General features: G+C 50.6%; 1 protein-coding gene across 1 annotated transcript in view; it reads right to left on the bottom strand.

Annotated features, from left to right (window-relative positions):
• The window catches only part of LOC140370956 (voltage-gated delayed rectifier potassium channel KCNH5-like), a 102,368-nt gene that overhangs the window by 13,532 nt on the left and 64,836 nt on the right, over window positions 1–24,000 (bottom strand). Inside the window, exons 11-13 of the mRNA XM_072458238.1 lie at window positions 13,751–13,950; window positions 9,945–10,004; window positions 8,399–8,591 (exon numbers count right to left, since the gene is read on the bottom strand). Coding sequence (XP_072314339.1) covers window positions 8,399–8,591; window positions 9,945–10,004; window positions 13,751–13,950 — 453 coding nt within the window. The remainder of the gene's footprint in view (window positions 1–8,398; window positions 8,592–9,944; window positions 10,005–13,750; window positions 13,951–24,000) is intronic.

Genomic DNA, 24,000 nt, shown 5'->3' with positions numbered 1-24,000 from the left:
TCAGCCTGGTTTAGTCCTGGTTTAGCCCTTCTTCAGTCTGTCACCCTGGTTTAGTCCTGGTTTAGCCCTTCTTCAGTCTGTCACCCTGGTTTAGTCCTGGTTTAGCCCTTCTTCAGTCTGTCACCCTGGTTTAGTCCTGGTTTAGCCCTTCTTCAGTCTGTCACCCTGGTTTAGTCCTGGTTTAGCCACTCTTCAGTCTGTCACCCTGGTTTAGTCCTGGTTTAGCCCCTCTTCAGTCTGTCACTCTGGTTTAGTCCTGGTTTAGCCCTTCTTCAGTCTGTCACTCTGGTTTAGTCCTGGTTTAGCCCTTCTTCAGTCTGTCACCCCGGTTTAGTCCTGGTTTAGCCCTTCTTCAGTCTGTCACCCTGGTTTAGTCCTGGTTTAGCCCCTCTTCAGTCTGTCACTCTGGTTTAGTCCTGGTTTAGCCACTCTTCAGTCTGTCACCCTGGTTTAGTCCTGGTTTAGCCCCTCTTCAGTCTGTCACCCTGGTTTAGTCCTGGTTTAGCCCTTCTTCAGTCTGTCACCCTGGTTTAGTCCTGGTTTAGCCCTTCTTCAGTCTGTCACCCTGGTTTAGTCCTGGTTTAGCCCCTCTTCAGTCTGTCACTCTGGTTTAGTCCTGGTTTAGCCCTTCTTCAGTCTGTCACCCTGGTTTAGTCCTGGTTTAGCCACTCTTCAGTCTGTCACTCTGGTTTAGTCCTGGTTTAGCCCTTCTTCAGTCTGTCACCCTGGTTTAGTCCTGGTTTAGCCCTTCTTCAGTCTGTCACCCTGGTTTAGTCCGTGTTTATGGTGTTTTAATGATGTTTGAGTTTGTGATTGTCTGTGATGGATGAGTCCACATGTCCTCAGAGTAATGAAGCCTGTGAGGCCCAAACCAATTAGTGCAGGTCAGTGACGAGCTTCATCACACGCAACAAAGCAACAGTCGTTATCAGATCAGCACAGTCGCTAAATCAGGCTTTTATCACCTTTAAGGCCTTTTTAACCTCTAAGCGCTCTGAACAGGTCGTGCACGTCTTCATTTCCTTCGTCTGGACGTCTGTGACGGACGTTACACCGACGTCTCGTTAAACGGACACGTCCTGGGACACTCGGACACGCCCTCCCCTCACTCGGACACGCCCTCCCCTCACTCGGTCACGCCCTCCCCTCACTCGGACACGCCCTCCCCTCACTCGGACACGCCCTCCCCACACTCGGACACGCCCTCCCCACACTCGGTCACGCCCTCCCCTCACTCGGACACGCCCTCCCCTCACTCGGACACGCCCTCCCCTCACTCGGATACGCCCTCCCCACACTCGGACACGCCCTCCCCTCACTCGGTCACGCCCTCCCCTCACTCTGTCACGCCCTCCCCTCACTCGGACACGCCCTCCCCTCACTCGGACACGCCCTCCCCTCACGCGGTCACACTCTGTCGCTTCTGGGACACTCGGACACGCCCTCCCCTCACTCGGACACGCCCTCCCCTCACTCGGACACGCCCTCCCCTCACTCGGACACGCCCTCCCCTCACTCGGACACGCCCTCCCCACACTCGGTCACGCCCTCCCCTCACTCGGACACGCCCTCCCCTCACTCGGACACGCCCTCCCCTCACGCGGTCACACTCTGTCGCTTCTGGGACACTCGGACACGCCCTCCCCTCACTCGGACACGCCCTCCCCTCACTCGGACACGCCCTCCCCTCACTCGGACACGCCTTCCCCTCACTCGGACACGCCCTCCCCACACTCGGACACGCCCTCCCCACACTCGGACACGCCCTCCCCACACTCGGACACGCCCTCCCCTCACTCGGACACGCCCTCCCCTCACTCGGACACGCCCTCCCCTCACGCGGTCACACTCTGTCGCTTCTGGGACACTCGGACACGCCCTCCCCTCACTCGGACACGCCCTCCCCTCACTCGGACACGCCCTCCCCTCACTCGGACACGCCCTCCCCACACTCGGACACGCCCTCCCCACACTCGGACACGTCCTCCCCTCACTCGGACACGCCCTCCCCTCACTCGGACACGCCCTCCCCACACTCGGACACGCCCTCCCCTCACATTAAAGGTCCTTCCACATTAAAGGTCCTTCCACATTAAAGGTCCTTCCACATTAAAGGCCCTTCCACATTAAAGGTCCTTCCACATTAAAGGTCCTTCCACATTAAAGGTCCTTCGACATTAAAGGTCCTTCCACATTAAAGGTCCTTCCACATTAAAGGTCCTTCCACATTAAAGGTCCTTCCACATTAAAGGTCCTTCCACATTAAAGGTCCTTCCACATTAAAGATCCTTCCACATTAAAGGCCCTTCCACATTAAAGGTCCTTCCACATTAAAGGTCCTTCCACATTAAAGTCCCTTCCACATTAAAGATCCTTCCACATTAAAGGCCCTTCCACATTAAAGGTCCTTCCACATTAAAGGTCCTTCCACATTAAAGGTCCTTCCACATTAAAGGTCCTTCTGTTCTTCTCATTCTGACTCACTTTGCTGGTGTAGAACCTGTGGTCAATGTTTATCACAGTTTTACTTCCGTTATTAGTAATGTTTTCTTCGCAAATTGCAACATAAGAGTTTAAAGTGACAGGAAGTGGAGCTGAATCCCTCTGTGATGTCATCAGTGTGCGACACAGAGACAGTTTAAAACATGGTTGGACTAAATAAAGGTGTTTTATGGTGTTATTGTGTGTCAGGTCAGAACTGTTGTGTCATTTATGTGGAGTTTGGCTCTTGTTTACAGTCTGGTTGCTATGGTAACAGCTGTGGAACGACCTCTGACCTCTACTTGTGTCATATCTGTGCTCGTGTCCAACCAGGAAGTACAATTACAATTAGTCAAATATGAAATATAATTGTGTTTATTGCGTTTTAGTGAAATGTGTGTCTAAAGTGTCAAGGGTTTTAAAGTTAAATGCAGAAGTCGTGCCAGTGGCTAAAACTGTAGCTCTGCAGTTGCTATGGAAACCATATTTGGAGCAAACCTCACATTTTCTCTTGGAATCTGATTTAGTGAAAAGGACTTGCTCAACTGTCTTAAAATAATGAAATAACTGTAATAAATGTGAGAAAATGGCAGAGTCAAATCTGATGTGAATCGAACACTGAATAAAAACACATTTAAAAGAGTTAAAATGGGCAACAACAAAAGAAGAAACGGCCTCGAGACGAGTTCTGGCACAAAATATTTCTATTTATAGTTTAGAACTGATGATACAAACCACACACACACTCACACACACACACACACACACACACACACACACACACACTCACACACACACACACACTCACACACACTCACACACACACACACACACTCACACACACACACACACACTCACACACACACTCACACACACACACACACTCACACACACACACACACACACACACACACACACTCACACACACACACACACTCACACACACTCACACACACACACACACACTCACACACACACACACACACACACACACACTCACACACACACACACACACACACACACACACACACTCACACACTCACACACACACACACACACACACACACACACACACACACACACTCACACACACACACACACACACACACACACACACACACACACACACACACACACACACACACCCCTCCCCCCTCCTCGTGCAGGACGTCCCTCTGTCTCTCCTCTCTCTCTGGCTCCTCCCCCTCCCCTATCTCTGGCTCCTCCCCCTCCCCCTCTCTCTGGCTCCTCCCCCTCCTCTCTCTCCGGCTCCTCCCCCTCCCCGCTCTCTGGCTCCTCCCCCCTCCTCGTGCAGGGCGTCCCTCTGTCTCTCCCTCTCTCTGGCTCCTCCCCCTCCCCCTCTCTCTGGCTCCTCCCCCTCCTCTCTCTCTCTGGCTCCTCCCCCTCCTCTCTCTCCGGCTCCTCCCCCTCCCCGCTCTCTGGCTCCTCCCCCCTCCTCGTGCAGGACGTCCCTCTGTCTCTCCCTCTCTCTGGCTCCTCCCCCTCCTCTCTCTCCGGCTCCTCCCCCTCCCCGCTCTCTGGCTCCTCCCCCCTCCTCGTGCAGGGCGTCCCTCTGTCTCTCCCTCTCTCTGGCTCCTCCCCCTCCCCCTCTCTCTGGCTCCTCCCCCTCCTCTCTCTCTCTGGCTCCTCCCCCTCCTCTCTCTCCGGCTCCTCCCCCTCCCCGCTCTCTGGCTCCTCCCCCCTCCTCGTGCAGGACGTCCCTCTGTCTCTCCCTCTCTCTGGCTCCTCCCCCTCCTCTCTCTCCGGCTCCTCCCCCTCCCCGCTCTCTGGCTCCTCCCCCCTCCTCGTGCAGGGCGTCCCTCTGTCTCTCCCTCTCTCTGGCTCCTCCCCCTCCCCCCTCCTCGTGCAGGACGTCCCTCTGGGTTAATGTCAGTCTCCTGCTGTGGAACCTTCACAAACACTTTATATAAACTCCACAAACTGGCAGAGGAGCTGGATTATCACAACGATCATAATGAAACACCGGCTTCGGGAGAGCGAACGGTGGGACATTCAGCGATGTCTGACTATTTAAAATCACTGCAGCGACATTAGTCAAACGATTATTCTTTCATTTTGACGTTTTGACATCTGGACCTGACGTTTCCTTTGTGAACGGTCAGAGCCGTTTAATATTATTCTTATTCTTTCTTTTATTCCTGATTTAGTTTCTTTAACTTGATTTCACTTTGTCAAATAATATAATGTTTTATTCAATCAAAGTCTTACAGTTTGAATGCTCCAGACGTTAGAGCGTTATGAAGGAAATGCACTGAAGATAAGACTGATCTATATTAAAGGAGCACGTGTAACTTACCTGCTCTTGTTTATTTTTATATTGATATTTATTTATATGTATTAATATTTATTTATATGTATTTATGTATATGTATTTATTTATTAACATTTATTTATTTTGATTCATATGTTTTCATACAGGGATTAGATCTGTAGCTCGCTGAACACTAAACCTACATCAAACAAACTAAAACTAGAGCTAAAACATTGAGCTCTAACTTCTGTGGGACCCTCAGGAGGGTTCAGGGGCCATTCAGGGGACCCTCAGGGAGGTTCAGGGGCCCGGCCTGATGCCCGTGGCCCTGAAATGTTCCACAGTGTGGCAGTAAAGTGATCTGTGGGAGGGCATCTGATGTACGAGGCTGTGACAAACGCCTCTGGGCGTTAGCTGAAAATAGCTCTAGCGCCGCGTGGTGTTGACCCCCACAGCTAAAGGTCGTGACCCGAGGTAAAGGTCAAAGTGAAGTGACAGAAACATCACGACGAAAATGAAGACGAAGATGAGGACGAAGACCAGGACGAAGACCAGGACCAAGACCAGGACAGAGACCAGGACCAAGACCAGGACAGAGACCAGGACCAAGACCAGGACAGAGACCAGGACCAAGACCAGGACCAAGACCAGGACCAAGACCAGGACCAAGACCAGGACAGAGACCAGGACCAAGACCAGGACAGAGACCAGGACCAAGACCAGGACCAAGACCAGGACAGAGACCAGGACCAAGACCAGGACAGAGACCAGGACCAAGACCAGGACCAAGACCAGGACAGAGACCAGGACCAAGACCAGGACCAAGACCAGGACAGAGACCAGGACCAAGACCAGGACCAAGACCAGGACAGAGACCAGGACCAAGACCAGGACAGAGACCAGGACCAAGACCAGGACAGAGACCAGGACCAAGACCAGGACAGAGACCAGGACCAAGATCAGGACCAAGACCAGGACAGAGACCAGGACCAAGACCAGGACCAAGACCAGGACAGAGACCAGGACCAAGACCAGGACCAAGACCAGGACAGAGACCAGGACCAAGACCAGGACAGAGACCAGGACCAAGACCAGGACAGAGACCAGGACCAAGACCAGGACAGAGACCAGGACCAAGACCAGGACCAAGACCAGGACAGAGACCAGGACCAAGACCAGGACAGAGACCAGGACCAAGACCAAGACCAGGACCAAGACCAGGACAGAGACCAGGACCAAGACCAGGACAGAGACCAGGACAGAGACCAGGACAGAGACCAGGACCAAGACCAGGACAGAGACCAGGACCAAGACCAGGACCAAGACCAGGACAGAGACCAGGACAGAGACCAGGACCAAGACCAGGACAGAGACCAGGACAGAGACCAGGACCAAGACCAGGACCAAGACCAGGACAGAGACCAGGAACAAGACCAGGACCAAGACCAGAACAGAGACCAGGACCAAGACCAGGACCAAGACCAGGACAGAGACCAGGACAGAGACCAGGACCAAGACCAGGACAGAGACCAGGACCAAGACCAGGACCAAGACCAGGACAGAGACCAGGACCAAGACCAGGACCAAGACCAGGACAGAGACCAGGACCAAGACCAGGACAGAGACCAGGACCAAGACCAGGACAGAGACCAGGACCAAGACCAGGACCAAGACCAGGACCAAGACCAGGACAGAGACCAGGACCAAGACCAGGACCAAGACCAGGACAGAGACCAGGACCAAGACCAGGACCAAGACCAGGACAGAGACCAGGACAGAGACCAGGACCAAGACCAGGACCAAGACAAGGACCAAGACAAGGACAGAGACCAGGACCAAGACCAGGACCAAGACCAGGACCAAGACCAGGACAGAGACCAGTACAGAGACCAGGACCAAGACCAGGACCAAGACCAGGACAGAGACCAGGACCAAGACCAGGACAGAGACCAGGACCAAGACCAGGACCAAGACCAGGACAGAGACCAGGACCAAGACCTGGACCAAGACCAGGACAGAGACCAGGACCAAGACCAGGACAGAGACCAGGACCAAGACCAGGACAGAGACCAGGACAGAGACCAGGACCAAGACCAGGACAGAGACCAGGACCGAGACCAGGACAGAGACCAGGACCAAGACCAGGACCAAGACCAGGACAGAGACCAGGACCAAGACCAGGACCAAGACCAGGACAGAGACCAGGACCAAGACCAGGACCAAGACCAGGACAGAGACCAGGACCAAGACCAGGACAGAGACCAGGACCAAGACCAGGACAGAGACCAGGACAGAGACCAGGACCAAGACCAGGACCAAGACCGGGACAGAGACCAGGACCAAGACCAGGACCAGGACCAAGACCAGGACCAAGACCAGGACCAAGACCAGGACAGAGACGAGGACCAAGACCAGGACCAAGACCAGGACAGAGACCAGGACAGAGACCAGGACCAAGACCAGGACCAAGACCAGGACCAAGACCAGGACAGAGACCAGGACCAAGACCAGGACAGAGACCAGTACAGAGACCAGGACCAAGACCAGGACCAAGACCAGGACCAAGACCAGGACAGAGACCAGGACCAAGACCTGGACCAAGACCAGGACAGAGACCAGGACCAAGACCAGGACAGAGACCAGGACCAAGACCAGGACAGAGACCAGGACAGAGACCAGGACCAAGACCAGGACAGAGACCAGGACCGAGACCAGGACAGAGACCAGGACAGAGACCAGGACCAAGACCAGGACCAAGACCAGGACAGAGACCAGGACCAAGACCAGGACCAAGACCAGGACAGAGACCAGGACCAAGACCAGGACCAAGACCAGGACAGAGACCAGGACCAAGACCAGGACAGAGACCAGGACCAAGACCAGGACAGAGACCAGGACAGAGACCAGGACAGAGACCAGGACCAAGACCAGGACCAAGACCAGGACCAAGACCAGGACAGAGACCAGGACCAAGACCAGGACCAAGACCAGGACAGAGACCAGGACCAAGACCAGGACCAAGACCAGGACAGAGACCAGGACCAAGACCAGGACCAAGACCAGGACAGAGACCAGGACCAAGACCAAGACCAGGACCAAGACCAGGACAGAGACCAGGACCAAGACCAGGACCAAGACCAGGACAGAGACCAGGACCAAGACCAGGACCAAGACCAGGACAGAGACCAGGACCAAGACCAGGACCAAGACCAGGACCAAGACCAGGACAGAGACCAGGACAGAGACCAGGACAGAGACCAGGACCAAGACCAGGACCAAGACCAGGACAGAGACCAGGACCAAGACCAGGACTAAGACCAGGACTAAGACCAGGACAGAGACCAGGACCAAGACCAGGACTAAGACCAGGACTAAGACCAGGACAGAGACCAGGACCAAGACCAGGACTTAGCCTGGTTAGCTCTTGACCCTTCAACACTTTTGTCTTTTTGTTCTTTCGTTGTGGTTGTTTTTCCAGAGGCCATTTTGTGTCATTAAACTGTTTCACACACATTTTATTTTCTGCATTAAAAACCTGGAGGAGCCACTGCAACCATCAAACAGCTGTTTCCGTGGAAACCGAAAACTCCACGACTCACGGCTAAAACGTCACACCAAAACGTTCATGGATCAAAGACCCGTACCCAGGATGGCGATGACCTCGTCGTCCTGGATGACCTCGAGCGACCCCGACACCACGAAGCAGAGGGTGTCCACGCTCTCGCCGGCGTGGAAGATCAGGTCGCCGGGCGCGCAGTGCGTCGTCTGGAACTGCACGGCCAGCGAGCGCAGGCAGCCGTCCGACGCCAAGCGGAACGCCGGGTGCTCGTTAAACACCTGAGGGCGACAAGGAGGAGTTAACGGAGTCCATTCGCTCGGGCTCACTTCCTGTCTGGAGCGCGGGCAGCTAACGGCTAACGGCTAACGGCTAACACGTACACTCCACAGACCAGGGCGGAAAAGACGGTTTTCAGAGAGATGGGAATCGAGAACCTGCTTCCACTTGAGACTCAAAGGTCTTTTCCTCTTATCGGTTCTGCTTTTGCCGTAACTTCCAACGCCATTTCAGCCCCGCCCCTGACCTTTAAGCCCCGCCCCTGCACTGCGCTTTTTTTCACCTTTCACACCTGCGCCGCCACGCCACGTCCGTGCGGATGAACCTAACGAACACGAGAGCCAAAGCCGGGCCTCGAGGGACATGACCAGAGCGCAGCAGAGATCAGAGAGGAGCCCCGCCCGTTTATGGGGCGGGGCAACCGACAGAAAAGCCCGTAACAGCCTCTGCGCTCGGCCAACGACTGATCCATGCTCAGGTTGGACCGGGTAACTCAATAGTTTTACCGTCCCTCTGAGATTTAAGCTTCAAATTCTGATTTACATCTTTTAAAACACTAAATGCATTAAAATCAGATCAAATCAGGCTTATAAATGTTAGCTGCATTATGAATCAATAAAAGACTCGTTAAGGAACTGGATCGACAAGAGGAATCGTCATTGCTATTGACTGTTAGTACGATCAATACTTCCATCACCAGGCTACTGCTACTGCTACTGCTACTGCTACTGCTACTGCTACTGCTACTGCTACTGCTACTGCTACTGCTACTGCTACTGCTACTGCTACTGCTACTGCTACTGCTACTGTTATTGTTACTGTAAAGTATTTGTCTCAGTACTATAACTTTGCCCTTCACACGGACGATCCCGGCTCAGATCTGCTTGAACTCTGAAGCATCGAGCACGAGCAGGAGACACAAAGTCTGACCTCAGAGTCTGACCTCAGAGTCTGACCTGAGGCTCGAGGTCAGACGCTTCAGACGGAGGTGTGAGTGACAGGTATTTATAGAGTGTCACTGTTACTCTAGACACAGGTACAGCACCAATGCTCACGCAGCAGTGTCCAGGAGTGTCCAGGGTCAGTGTCCAGGGTCAGTGTCCAGGAGTGTCCAGGGTCAGTGTCCAGGGTCAGTGTCCAGGAGTGTCCAGGGTCAGTGTCCAGGGTCAGTGTCCAGGAGTGTCCAGGGTCAGTGTCCAGGGTCAGTGTCCAGGAGTCTCCAGGGTCAGTGTCCAGGAGTGTCCAGGGTCAGTGTCCAGGGTCCGCGAGGCAAAATGTCTTCATTTTTGCCGACACGTTAGCCTGGGTTAGTGTGGTTAGCGTTGGTTAGCGTGGTTAGCATGGTTAGCTCTTACCTTGCGGTTGAGGTGGACGCAGATGTCCGCTCTCATGTCTTTAGGACAAATGGACAAAACCTGGAAACACAGCCAAAAACCACAAGTTTTATTACATTTTTATTATTTTATTAAACCCTTTCCGGTTCTAGCCTGGTTCTGGTGTAAGTATTATGTTTGGTCCCGGTTTAGTCCTGCTTTAGTCCTGCTTTAGACCTGCTTTAGACCTGCTTTAGACCTGCTTTAGTCCTGCTTTAACCTGCTTTAGACCTGCTTTAGTCCTGCTTTAGTCCTGCTTTAGACCTGCTTTAGACCTGCTTTAGACCTGCTTTAGTCCTGCTTTAGTCCTGCTTTAGTCCTGCTTTAACCTGCTTTAGACCTGCTTTAGTCCTGCTTTAGACCTGCTTTAGTCCTGCTTTAGACCTGCTTTAGTCCTGCTTTAGTCCTGCTTTAGTCCTGCTTTAGTCCTGCTTTAGACCTGCTTTAGTACTGCTTTAGACCTGCTTTAGACCTGCTTTAGTCCTGCTTTAGACCTGCTTTAGACCTGCTTTAGTCCTGCTTTAGTCCTGCTTTAGTCCTGCTTTAGACCTGCTTTAGACCTGCTTTAGACCTGCTTTAGTCCTGCTTTAGTCCTGCTTTAGACCTGCTTTAGTACTGCTTTAGACCTGCTTTAGACCTGCTTTAGTCCTGCTTTAGTCCTGCTTTAGACCTGCTTTAGTCCTGCTTTAGTCCTGCTTTAGTCCTGCTTTAGTCCTGCTTTAGACCTGCTTTAGACCTGCTTTAGTCCTGCTTTAGACCTGCTTTAGTCCTGCTTTAGTCCTGCTTTAGACCTGCTTTAGTCCAGCTTTAGACCTGCTTTAGTCCTGCTTTAGACCTGCTTTAGACCTGCTTTAGACCTGCTTTAGACCTGCTTTAGTCCTGCTTTAGACCTGCTTTAGTCCTGCTTTAGTCCAGCTTTAGTCCTGCTTTAGACCTGCTTTAGTCCTGGTTTAGTCCTGCTTTAGACCTGCTTTAGTCCTGCTTTAGTCCTGTTTTAGTCCTGCTTTAGTCCTGCTTTAGTCCTGCTTTAGCCCTGCTTTAGTCCTGCTTTAGTCCTGGTCCTGGTTTAGTCCTGCTTTAGTCCTGTTTTAGTCCTGTTTTAGTCCTGCTTTAGTCCTGCTTTAGTCCTGCTTTAGACCTGCTTTAGTCCTGCTTTAGTCCAGCTTTAGTCCTGCTTTAGACCTGCTTTAGTCCTGGTTTAGTCCTGCTTTAGACCTGCTTTAGTCCTGCTTTAGTCCTGTTTTAGTCCTGCTTTAGTCCTGCTTTAGTCCTGCTTTAGTCCTGCTTTAGTCCTGCTTTAGTCCTGTTTTAGTCCTGTTTTAGTCCTGCTTTAGTCCTGCTTTAGTCCTGCTTTAGACCTGCTTTAGTCCTGCTTTAGTCCAGCTTTAGTCCTGCTTTAGACCTGCTTTAGTCCTGGTTTAGTCCTGCTTTAGACCTGCTTTAGTCCTGCTTTAGTCCTGTTTTAGTCCTGCTTTAGTCCTGCTTTAGTCCTGCTTTAGTCCTGCTTTAGTCCTGCTTTAGACCTGCTTTAGTCCAGCTTTAGTCCTGCTTTAGACCTGCTTTAGTCCTGGTTTAGTCCTGCTTTAGACCTGCTTTAGTCCTGCTTTAGTCCTGTTTTAGTCCTGCTTTAGTCCTGCTTTAGTCCTGCTTTAGACCTGCTTTAGTCCTGCTTTAGACCTGCTTTAGTCCTGCTTTAGTCCTGCTTTAGACCTGCTTTAGACCTGCTTTAGTCCTGCTTTAGTCCTGCTTTAGACCTGCTTTAGACCTGCTTTAGTCCTGCTTTAGTCCTGGTTTAGTCCTGCTTTAGACCTGCTTTAGTCCTGCTTTAGTCCTGTTTTAGTCCTGCTTTAGTCCTGCTTTAGACCTGCTTTAGACCTGCTTTAGTCCTGCTTTAGACCTGCTTTAGACCTGCTTTAGTCCTGCTTTAGTCCTGCTTTAGTCCTGCTTTAGACCTGCTTTAGACCTGCTTTAGACCTGCTTTAGTCCTGCTTTAGTCCTGCTTTAGACCTGCTTTAGTACTGCTTTAGACCTGCTTTAGACCTGCTTTAGTCCTGCTTTAGTCCTGCTTTAGACCTGCTTTAGTCCTGCTTTAGTCCTGCTTTAGTCCTGCTTTAGTCCTGCTTTAGACCTGCTTTAGACCTGCTTTAGTCCTGCTTTAGACCTGCTTTAGTCCTGCTTTAGTCCTGCTTTAGACCTGCTTTAGTCCAGCTTTAGACCTGCTTTAGTCCTGCTTTAGACCTGCTTTAGACCTGCTTTAGACCTGCTTTAGACCTGCTTTAGTCCTGCTTTAGACCTGCTTTAGTCCTGCTTTAGTCCAGCTTTAGTCCTGCTTTAGACCTGCTTTAGTCCTGGTTTAGTCCTGCTTTAGACCTGCTTTAGTCCTGCTTTAGTCCTGTTTTAGTCCTGCTTTAGTCCTGCTTTAGTCCTGCTTTAGCCCTGCTTTAGTCCTGCTTTAGTCCTGGTCCTGGTTTAGTCCTGCTTTAGTCCTGTTTTAGTCCTGTTTTAGTCCTGCTTTAGTCCTGCTTTAGTCCTGCTTTAGACCTGCTTTAGTCCTGCTTTAGTCCAGCTTTAGTCCTGCTTTAGACCTGCTTTAGTCCTGGTTTAGTCCTGCTTTAGACCTGCTTTAGTCCTGCTTTAGTCCTGTTTTAGTCCTGCTTTAGTCCTGCTTTAGTCCTGCTTTAGTCCTGCTTTAGTCCTGCTTTAGTCCTGTTTTAGTCCTGTTTTAGTCCTGCTTTAGTCCTGCTTTAGTCCTGCTTTAGACCTGCTTTAGTCCTGCTTTAGTCCAGCTTTAGTCCTGCTTTAGACCTGCTTTAGTCCTGGTTTAGTCCTGCTTTAGACCTGCTTTAGTCCTGCTTTAGTCCTGTTTTAGTCCTGCTTTAGTCCTGCTTTAGTCCTGCTTTAGTCCTGCTTTAGTCCTGCTTTAGACCTGCTTTAGTCCAGCTTTAGTCCTGCTTTAGACCTGCTTTAGTCCTGGTTTAGTCCTGCTTTAGACCTGCTTTAGTCCTGCTTTAGTCCTGTTTTAGTCCTGCTTTAGTCCTGCTTTAGTCCTGCTTTAGACCTGCTTTAGTCCTGCTTTAGACCTGCTTTAGTCCTGCTTTAGTCCTGCTTTAGACCTGCTTTAGACCTGCTTTAGTCCTGCTTTAGTCCTGCTTTAGACCTGCTTTAGACCTGCTTTAGTCCTGCTTTAGTCCTGGTTTAGTCCTGCTTTAGACCTGCTTTAGTCCTGCTTTAGTCCTGTTTTAGTCCTGCTTTAGTCCTGCTTTAGACCTGCTTTAGTCCTGGTTTAGTCCTGCTTTAGACCTGCTTTAGTCCTGCTTTAGTCCTGTTTTAGTCCTGCTTTAGTCCTGCTTTAGCCCTGCTTTAGTCCTGCTTTAGTCCTGCTTTAGTCCTGGTCCTGGTTTAGTCCTGCTTTAGTCCTGTTTTAGTCCTGTTTTAGTCCTGCTTTAGTCCTGCTTTAGTCCTGCTTTAGACCTGCTTTAGTCCTGCTTTAGTCCAGCTTTAGTCCTGCTTTAGACCTGCTTTAGTCCTGGTTTAGTCCTGCTTTAGACCTGCTTTAGTCCTGCTTTAGTCCTGTTTTAGTCCTGCTTTAGACCTGCTTTAGTCCTGTTTTAGTCCTGCTTTAGTCCTGGTCCTGGTTTAGTCCTGGTTTAGTCCTGGTTTAGTCCTGGTCCTGGTTTAGTCCTGGTTTAGTCCTGGTCCTGGTTTAGTCCTGGTTTAGTCCTGGTTCAGTCCTGGTCCTGGTTTAGTCCTGGTTCAGTCCTGGTCCTGGTTTAGTCCTGGTTCCGTACCTTGTCGGTGTCGATGCCCTTGGACATGGACCACGTGGACACGATGTAGTCCATGACCCGCTCGCTCAGACCCTTCGGGACCTGGTAGAGTTTGAGGAAGTCGCGCACGTTGTTGAGCCGCTCGTGGTAGCGGTTGGTGTTGGCGTACATCTGCTGGAAGATGGTCGTCACGTTACCGAAGATGGTGGCGTAGAGAAGCGCTGAGAACACACACCGACATCGGCTTTGAAAACCGCCTGCGTCCACATCTACAGCTAATATTACTCCAGTAGAAGAACAAAGAGGACGTTAAAGGGAGGACATTCAGCAATTTCAACTTTAATTAGCTTTTAATGTTGTATTTCCTCATCATTATCTTATTAAAAGTTCTATTTTTGTTTCATTCCTTCGTGTTTGTGTCTCTTCAACTGAGGCTCAACCGCTCGTAAAATTCCTGTTTTCACCTGTGTGTGTGAGGGGCGTGGCCAAAACTAGTGTGTGTGAGGGGCGTGGCCGAAATTAGCGTGTGTGAGGGGCGTGGCCAAAACTAGTGTGTGTGAGGGGCGTGGCCAAAACTAGTGTGTGTGAGGGGCGTGGCCAAAACTAGTGTGTGTGAGGGGCGTGGCCAAAACTAGTGTGTGTGAGGGGCGTGGCTAAAGCTAGTGTGTGTGAGGGGCGTGGCCAAAACTAGTGTGTGTGAGGGGCGTGGCTAAAGCTAGCGTGTGTGTGAGGGGCGTGGCTAAAACTAGCGTGTGTGAGGGGCGTGGCTAAAGCTAGTGTGTGAGGGGCGTGGCTAAAGCTAGTGTGTGTGAGGGGCGTGGCTAAAACTAGCGTGAGTGAGGGGTGTGGCTAAAACGAGCGTGTGTGAGGGGCGTGGCTAAAGCTAGCGTGTGTGAGGGGCGTGGCAAAAGCTAGCATGTGTGAGAGGTGTGGCTAAAACTAGCGTGTGTGAGGGGCGTGGCTAAAGCTAGTGTGTGAGGGGCGTGGCTAAAGCTAGTGTGTGTGAGGGGCATGGCTAAAGCTAGAGTGTGTGAGGGGCGTGGCTAAAGCTAGCATGTATGAGGGGCGTGGCTAAAACTAGCGTGTGTGAGGGGCGTGGCTAAAGCTAGTGTGTGAGGGGCGTGGCTAAAGCTAGTGTGTGAGGGGCGTGGCTAAAGCTAGTGTGTGAGGGGCGTGGCTAAAGCTAGTGTGTGAGGGGCGTGGCTAAAGCTAGTGTGTGAGGGGCGTGGCTAAAGCTAGTGTGTGAGGGGCGTGGCTAAAGCTAGTGTGTGAGGGGCGTGGCTAAAGCTAGTGTGTGAGGGGCATGGCTAAAGCTAGTATGTGAGGGGCGTGGCTAAAGCTAGTGTGTGAGGGGCGTGGCTAAAGCTAGTGTGTGAGGGGCATGGCTAAAGCTAGTGTGTGAGGGGCGTGGCTAAAGCTAGTGTGTGAGGGGCGTGGCTAAAGCTAGTGTGTGAGGGGCGTGGCTAAAGCTAGTGTGTGAGGGGCGTGGCTAAAGCTAGTGTGTGAGGGGCATGGCTAAAGCTAGTGTGTGAGGGGCGTGGCTAAAGCTAGTGTGTGAGGGGCATGTTCAGATATTGCCGTGCTGCACTGCTAAAAGCAACAAAATTTGAATATATGCGAGAAAATACTACTAAAAACGTAGCGACGTTTATTATTACTAATAGTGACAACAAAAATTAAAAAGCGAAAAATGAGTGTGACAAATGTGAGTAGAGGAAACTTAATCACGATTATAAGTGACAACAATGGGACTAACAGTGGCAAAAATGTGAATAGAACCTTAAAAAAAAGTCTAAAAATGACACAAACATGAGTAAAAGTGTATTTCATAGTCTTTGGATCACGTCAGACACATTATGACCTAGAAATATCATATTGTGGCTCTTGATAAAGCGAGTGCCACGCGGCCATAAACAGGAAACGGCTGATGCTAACGGGCTACGCTAGCTTTGTGTTGCTAAGGCTCCACATAGTCGTTAGCATCAGTGGAAACACGACGCTTTAGCACCAGATTTAGTCAGAGTTTGGAGACAAATTATTATTTTTTTTAGTCTGCTTTTTGCCTCTAGTTCTGCGTTCTCTCTGGTCCAATCATGTGGCTGCGCTGTGAAGCTCCTCCCCCTGAGCTAAAGTCCTCCTGGAGCCCAAGAGCCAGACCTCTTAGGGAACTAGAACCACTTTGGATCCAGAGACTCAAGGCCAAGACTCAAAGAGAACCAGTGGAAACGAGGCTAGTACTACACAGGGACTAAACCAGGACTAAACCAGGTCCATGCCAGGACTCAATCAGGAACTCTATGGTTTGTAACATTTTATTGATTCTTATGTTTGACCCTTGACCTCTTAACATTTATATCCTCAATATTGTTTCTTTTGAACCAATTATCTCTGGAGAAGAAAGAACCTGTTAAAGTCCAGATTTAGTCCTGGTTTAGTCCTGGTTTAGACCTGGTTTAGACCTGGTTTGGACCTGGTTTAGTCCTGGTTTAGTCCTGGTTTAGACCTGGTTTAGACCTGGTTTAGACCTGGTTTGGACCTGGTATAGACCTGGTATAGTCCTGGTTTAGACCTGGTTTAGTCCTGGTTTAGACCTGGTTTGGACCTGGTTTAGTCCTGGTTTAGTCCTGGTTTAGACCTGGTTTGGACCTGGTATAGACCTGGTATAGTCCTGGTTTAGACCTGGTTTGGACCTGGTATAGACCTGGTATAGTCCTGGTTTAGACCTGGTTTAGACCTGGTTTGGACCTGGTTCAGACCTGGTTTAGACCTGGTTTAGACCTGGTTTAGACCTGGTTTAGTCCTGGTTTAGACCTGGTTTAGACCTGGTTTAGACCTGGTTTAGACCTGGTTTAGTCCTGGTTTAGACCTGGTTTAGTCCTGGTTTAGACCTGGTTTAGTCCTGGTTTAGACCTGGTTTAGACCTGGTTTGGACCTGGTTCAGACCTGGTTTAGACCTGGTTTAGACTTGGTTTAGACCTGGTTTAGTCCTGGTTTAGACCTGGTTTAGACCTGGTTTAGACCTGGTTTAGACCTGGTTTAGTCCTGGTTTAGACCTGGTTTAGTCCTGGTTTAGACCTGGTTTAGACCTGGTTCAGACCTGGTTTAGACCTGGTTTAGTCCTGGTTTAGACCTGGTTTAGACCTGGTTTGGACCTGGTTTAGTCCTGGTTTAGACCTGGTTTAGACCTGGTTCAGACCTGGTTTAGACCTGGTTTAGACCTGGTTCAGACCTGGTTTAGACCTGCTTTAGACCTGGTTTAGACCTGGTTTAGACCTGGTTTAGACCTGGTTTAGACCTGGTTTAGTCCTGGTTTAGACCTGGTTTGGACCTGGTTTAGACCTGGTTTAGACCTGGTTTAGACCTGGTTTAGTCCTGGTTTAGACCTGGTTTAGACCTGGTTTAGACCTGGTTTAGTCCTGGTTTAGACCTGGTTTGGACCTGGTTCAGACCTGGTTTAGACCTGGTTTAGACCTGGTTTAGTCCTGGTTTAGACCTGGTTCAGACCTGGTTTAGACCTGGTTTAGACCTGGTTTAATCCTGGTTTAGTTCTGGTTCAGACCTGGTTTAGACCTGGTTCAGACCTGGTTTAGACCTGGTTTAGACCTGGTTTGGACCTGGTTCAGACCTGGTTCAGACCTGGTTTAATCCTGGTTTAGTTCTGGTTCAGACCTGGTTTAGACCTGGTTCAGACCTGGTTCAGACCTGGTTTAGACCTGGTTTAGACCTGGTTTAATCCTGGTTTAGTTCTGGTTCAGACCTGGTTTAGACCTGGTTCAGACCTGGTTTAGACCTGGTTTAGACCTGGTTTGGACCTGGTTCAGACCTGGTTCAGACCTGGTTTAATCCTGGTTTAGTTCTGGTTCAGACCTGGTTTAGTCCTGGTTTAGACCTGGTTTGGACCTGGTTTAGACCTGGTTTAGACCTGGTTTAGACCTGGTTTAGACCTGGTTCAGACCTGGTTCAGACCTGGTTCAGACCTGGTTTAGACCTGGTTTAGACCTGGTTTAATCCTGGTTTAGTTCTGGTTCAGACCTGGTTTAGACCTGGTTCAGACCTGGTTTAGACCTGGTTTAGACCTGGTTTGGACCTGGTTCAGACCTGGTTCAGACCTGGTTTAATCCTGGTTTAGTTCTGGTTCAGACCTGGTTTAGACCTGGTTCAGACCTGGTTTAGACCTGGTTTAGACCTGGTTTGGACCTGGTTCAGACCTGGTTCAGACCTGGTTTAATCCTGGTTTAGACCTGGTTTGGACCTGGTTTAGACCTGGTTTAGACCTGGTTTAGACCTGGTTTAGACCTGGTTCAGACCTGGTTCAGACCTGGTTCAGACCTGGTTTAGACCTGGTTTAGACCTGGTTTAATCCTGGTTTAGTTCTGGTTCAGACCTGGTTTAGACCTGGTTCAGACCTGGTTTAGACCTGGTTTAGACCTGGTTTGGACCTGGTTCAGACCTGGTTCAGACCTGGTTTAATCCTGGTTAAGTTCTGGTTCAGACCTGGTTTAGACCTGGTTCAGACCTGGTTTAGACCTGGTTTAGACCTGGTTTGGACCTGGTTCAGACCTGGTTCAGACCTGGTTTAATCCTGGTTTAGACCTGGTTCAGACCTGGTTCAGACCTGGTTTAGACCTGGTTCTCGTCCACATTTACAGCTTAACCTTTGGGACTTGTGAGATGTAAAAATCCATGCGTTTGTATTTTCACAAACAGAATCTGAGGATGAATTAAAGCGTCACATTAAGAATAAACGTGTGAATCTACAGCACGAGCGATAATGACATTGATTTTAGCGCAAAACAGTAAAACCAGGAAAAAAGGGAATAAAGAGCTTAAATACGAGACAGAAGCAGAGGATTTAACGGAACAACGGATCAGACTGAAACAGACAATTAAAGGATTGTTCAGTGCAGGAGGAAAAAAGATCAATATTAAAGATTAAACTGACTTTTTGACATTTAAAGCCTGGAACGTGTTAATTATAGTTATAACAATGCCAAAGAAACAAAACATACTGAAGACAATAAATGACAAGGAACCGGGTCCAAACCAAGTGAAAATGTCTTCTTTCCCGGCGTAGTCCAGGTGTAGTCACGGCGTAGTCCCGGTTTAGTCCCGGTGTTGTCCAGGTCTAGTCCCGGTGTAGTCCTGGTGTAGTCCTGGCACAGTCTCGGTGTAGTCCCGGTGTAGTCCCGATGTAGGCTCGGTGTAGTCCCGATGTAGGCTCGGTGTAGTCCCGATGTAGGCTCGGTGTAGTCCCGGTGTAGTCCCAGTGTAGTCTCGGTGTAGGCTCGGTGTAGTCCCGGTATAGTCCCGGTGTAGTCCCAGTATAGTCCAGGTGTAGTCCCAGTGTAGTCCCGGTGTCGTCCCGGTGTAGTCCCAATGTAGTCCAGGTGTAGTCCCAGTATAGTCCCGGTGTAGTCCCGGTGTCGTCCCAGTGTAGTCTCGGTGTAGGCTCGGTGTAGTCCCGGTATAGTCCCGGTGTAGTCCCAGTATAGTCCAGGTGTAGTCCCAGTGTAGTCCCGGTGTCGTCCCGGTGTAGTCCCAATGTAGTCCAGGTGTAGTCCCGGTGTAGTCCCGGTGTCGTCCCGGTGTAGTCCCGATGTAGTCCAGGTGTAGTCCCGGTATAGTCCCGGTGTAGTCCCGGTGTCGTCCCGGTGTCGTCCCGGTGTCGTCCCGGTGTCGTCCCGATGTAGTCCCGGTGTCGTCCCGGTGTAGTCCCGGTGTCGTCCCGGTGTCGTCCCGGTGTAGTCCAGGTGTAGTCCCGGTATAGTCCCGGTGTAGTCCCGGTGTCGTCCCGGTGTCGTCCCGGTGTCGTCCCGGTGTCGTCCCGATGTAGTCCCGGTGTCGTCCCGGTGTAGTCCAGGTGTAGTCCCGGTATAGTCCCGGTGTCGTCCCGGTGTCGTCCCGGTGTCGTCCCGGTGTCGTCCCGGTGTCGTCCCGGTGTCGTCCCGGTGTAGTCCCGGTGTCGTCCCGGTGTAGTCCCGGTGTCGTCCCGGTGTCGTCCCGGTGTAGTCCCAGTGTAGTTTACGTCATAAGGCGCTGGTACAGCTGGCAGCCCGGTGTAAACGCTCTCTCTTCTTTCTCACACTTATTGTGCTTTATCTCCTATATTTTGTAAATATAGTTAGTATATTTTTTCTATTTTACTGTACGATAGGGACACGCGCTGGAATAGTTTTTTAATTCAACTGTTTTTGACTTTTTTCGGCTGGATTTGAGCGTTTTTCGTTGCGTTCGTTGTGTTGTTGTGACGTGAGCTAGCTCCGAGCGAGCCCACCAGCCCCCCCCCCGCGCCCTCCGACCGCGCTAAAGTACGGCGTGTCGTCGGTACACGTTTATATACACGTTTATATGAAAGAGGAACTTCACGAACGATCGGGACACGCACTGGAATCGCTTTAAATTAACTTGTTTTGACTTTATTCGGCTGGATTGAGTGTTTTCGTCGTGTCGTTGCGATGTGTCTTGGCTCTGAGTCCCCCGGCTCCGGCCCCGCCCCCCGGCTCCGGCCCCGCCCCCCGGTGCCGTACCGCGTTTCCACAAAGGAGGAACTCATGAAACTGCGGAGAACAGTCGTCTTACCCGGAGATCGTCACGTTATCCCGTCGCAATACTGACCTAACCTAATACTGATGTGCAATTCTGTCGTATGTGCAATTGCTGTTGGAATTCATGTGCAATCTATGTGCTGTCGTGACACATATGCATGTGCAATTACTGTCGTGATCACATGCAATGGTATTTATGTATTTATTTGTCTATGGGAGTTTTTATTTATTTATAGGAGATCTTCTACTGAAAGTGTTTTTCAGACTTCCTATAAGTGATCTGTTCTTCTGGATCTACCTCTGTATCTACCTGCGTTGCACCAATGAAATTTCCCCATGTGGGACAATAAAGGAATATCTTATCTTATCTTATCTTATCTTAGTCCCGGTGTAGTCCTGGTGTAGTCCCGGTGTAGTCCCGGTGTAGTCCCGGTGTAGTCCCGGTGTAGTCCCGGTGTAGTCCTGGTGTAGTCCCGGTGTAGTCCCGGTGTAGTCCTGGTGTAGTCCCGGTGTAGTCCCGGTGTAGTCCCGGTGTAGTCCTGGTGTAGTCCCGGTGTAGTCCCGGTGTAGTCAAACATTTTCAAACTGTGTTTTTCTGGCTCTATAAACAGCCTCTTTGTTTAACCTAATGTGAATATGATTAAATGAGGAGGAGGGAGAGAGACACACACGATTAGAGCTAAAGGTCCCAATTACTGCTGGAGAGGGAGGGAAGGAGGGAGGGAAGGAGGGAAGGAGGGAGGGAAGGAGAGAAGGAGGGAGGAAGGAAGGAGGGAGGGAAGGAGGAAAGAAGGAAGGGAGGGAGAGAAGGAGGGAGGAAGGGAGGGAAGGAGAGAAGGAGGGAGGAAGGAGGGAGGGAAGGAGGGAGGGAGGAAGGAGGGAGGAAGGAGGAAGGAGGGAGGGAAGGAGGGAGGAAGGAGGGAGGAAGGAAGAGTTGTGTGGTTTAGAGCGATGAGGAGGTAAAGATCTGAGGGGGTTTTACATGTTTATCTCACAAAACACAATGGAATCAAACACAGTGTAATTATGGCACAAGTTATTGCTTTATTTAGTCTGTGTTATTTCTGACTTTGTCATTGGTTGAACAGCGTCATGTGACTCCTGGATGATGCAGTCGCTGCGTCGACTGTTGTGGTGAAGAAGGAGCTGAGTCCAAAGACAAAGCTCTAGATTTATGGGTCACTCTGACCTCGCCTATGGTCATGAGCTTTAATGACCCAAAGGACAAGATCGAGGATACAAGTGGTCGAAATGAGGGTGGCTGGGCGCTCCCTCAGAGATAGGGGGAGGAGCTCAGTCACATGGGGGGAGCTCGGAGTAGAGCCGCTGCTCCTCCTGGGCGCCTCCCTGGGGAGGAGTTACGGGCATGTCCCACCGGGAAGAGGCCCCGGGGCAGACCCAGGACACGCTCGGGGGACTATGTCTCTCTGGCCTGGGAACGCCTCAGGATCCCCCCGGAGGAGATGGAGGAAGTGTCTGGGGAGAGGGAAGTCTGGGACTCCCTGCTTAGACTTCTGCCCCCGCGACACGGCCCCGGAGAGGAGCCTCCAGCTCAGAGTCACCAGGACAACACGGGGCCAGTGCCTCCAGCTCAGAGTCACCAGGACAACACGGGGCCAGTGCCTCCAGCTCAGAGTCACCAGGACAACACGGGGCCAGTGCCTCCAGCTCAGAGTCACCAGGACAACACGGGGCCAGTGCCTCCAGCTCAGGGTCACCAGGACAACACGGGGCCAGTGCCTCCAGCTCAGAGTCACCAGGACAACACGGGGCCAGTGCCTCCAGCTCAGGGTCACCAGGACAACACGGGGCCAGTGCCTCCAGCTCAGGGTCACCAGGACAACACGGGGCCAGTGCCTCCAGCTCAGGGTCACCAGGACAACACGGGGCCAGTGCCTCCAGCTCAGGGTCACCAGGACAACACGGGGCCAGTGCCTCCAGCTCAGGGTCACCAGGACAACACGGGGCCAGTGCCTCCAGCTCAGGGCAAAGTCCCTTATGTGTTTGGAATGTCGGAGAAACAAAGGATTTTTAGGACTTCCTGTTTATTTTGAACCGAGCAAAACTTTACGACACAAACTGGTTCACGCTAAGAACAAAATGCCCATTTTTGTATTCTTTGATCTTCTTTGTTCATAAATGGAGGTTTAAGGTTCAATTAACCAAAGGTTTACAACAGCGTTCTGAGGCCATGGCCAGGAAACGGCTCAGATCATCAAGATGTGACTCAGGTACTCATCAGTGATGAGGGAGCTGCATCAGATAACAGGCTGTGAGGGGAACAAAGAAGATCAGCTTCAGGGGAAATTAAAACAGTGTAAACAAATTGATAAACAGGCTATTGTCAGGAGGCTCCACCCAGTGGGCGGGGCTTACTCAGAGTTCTCAGACTAGAGCCACAGACTTAGAATGACTCTTGGAGCTGAAACGTCTCGGCTGACACGTCTCGGCTGACACGTCTCGGCTGAAACATCTAGGCTGAAACGTCCCAGCTGAAACATCTCAGCTGAAACGTCTCGGCTGAAACGTCTCGGCTGAAACGTCTCGGCTGAAACAGGTGAATCTTTCTCTACACTTTAGTCAAGTTATAGATGGCATATTGTTCAGCTCAGTTACATTCTCTTAGATGAGAAGAACCTGTGGGACTCAGCTTCAGCCAATCCACTTCTTTCTTATTCGCCATCGTAGAGAAGGGGCGGGGCCGACTGTAACTGTCGTTTGAGCAAAGTCTAATTCTACTGTAACGTGTAAAAGTGTAAACTTTTCACAGGCTGTTTTTGACTTTTTGAATTGGATGTTCGGTTCAACCTCCTGAAACTAAAACTAAAACTAAAACTAAAACTAACAAGAAGAAGAAGTCTTTCCAAACATAACATTCCTGCAGAAATCATCTAATTGGACATTTTTCCAAGCTCAGCAGGCTGACCGTTCCCTGACCGTTCCCTGACCCTCTGCTGGACCATTGAGCTGTTCAGTTTACAGTGATAACGATGACGAGCGTGAGGTTAATGATATTTAAATGTTTTGACTCAAACTAATAAACACATTAAACATTAATCTTGTCACTTTCTCCAGAATCTACAGCATCAGCTCGTTTCCTCTGGAGGCGCCTGGTCCTCGTTAACCAGCCTGGATCCAGAGCCCGCTGTGGTCCGCTGTGCCCACCTCCAGGGGGCGCTGTGCCCGCCTCGGACCGCAGCGCCCCCTGGAGGCGGGACCGCGGCGCCCCCTGGAGGCGGGACCGCGGCGCCCCCTGGAGGCCTCATTACCTCTGGAGCTCCTACCTCCTTTTAGTGAAAAACACTCACAACATGTGAGAGAACAACACATGGTGAAGACCAGAACCACATGAAGAAATGTCCCAGAAGAGCTTTAGTTCCTCTGGCGACTCTAAAATGCAGTTACGATAAATATTATTATCCCAGAATAACAATTGTTTTTAGGCCTATGACACATCACTTCCTGTTTGTAATTGATGACATCTCACATAGAAACTTACCCAGCAACCACTGGGCCAAAACTCAAATCTCACCTTTTTTTTTTTTGGAAAAATAAAAATATATGAGTTTATTTGACTGAATTAATATTTAAAGTCAAAAAATGTGTTTCTTTGAGTAAATTCTGCATAAACTTTTACTTGAATATCACTTTTCTATAGATTTTTCAATGTTTTCTGCTCGATCGGTGTAAAACTATCATTTATGTGAACAACAGGTACAAATACAT

This window comes from Eucyclogobius newberryi, unplaced genomic scaffold (genome assembly GCF_026437365.1).
Source record: "Eucyclogobius newberryi isolate DKJ021-1_F unplaced genomic scaffold, fEucNew1.0.hap1 SCAF_21, whole genome shotgun sequence".
Taxonomy (NCBI): Eukaryota; Metazoa; Chordata; class Actinopteri; order Gobiiformes; family Gobiidae; genus Eucyclogobius; species Eucyclogobius newberryi.
This window is presented reverse-complemented; position numbering and strand designations above follow the sequence as displayed.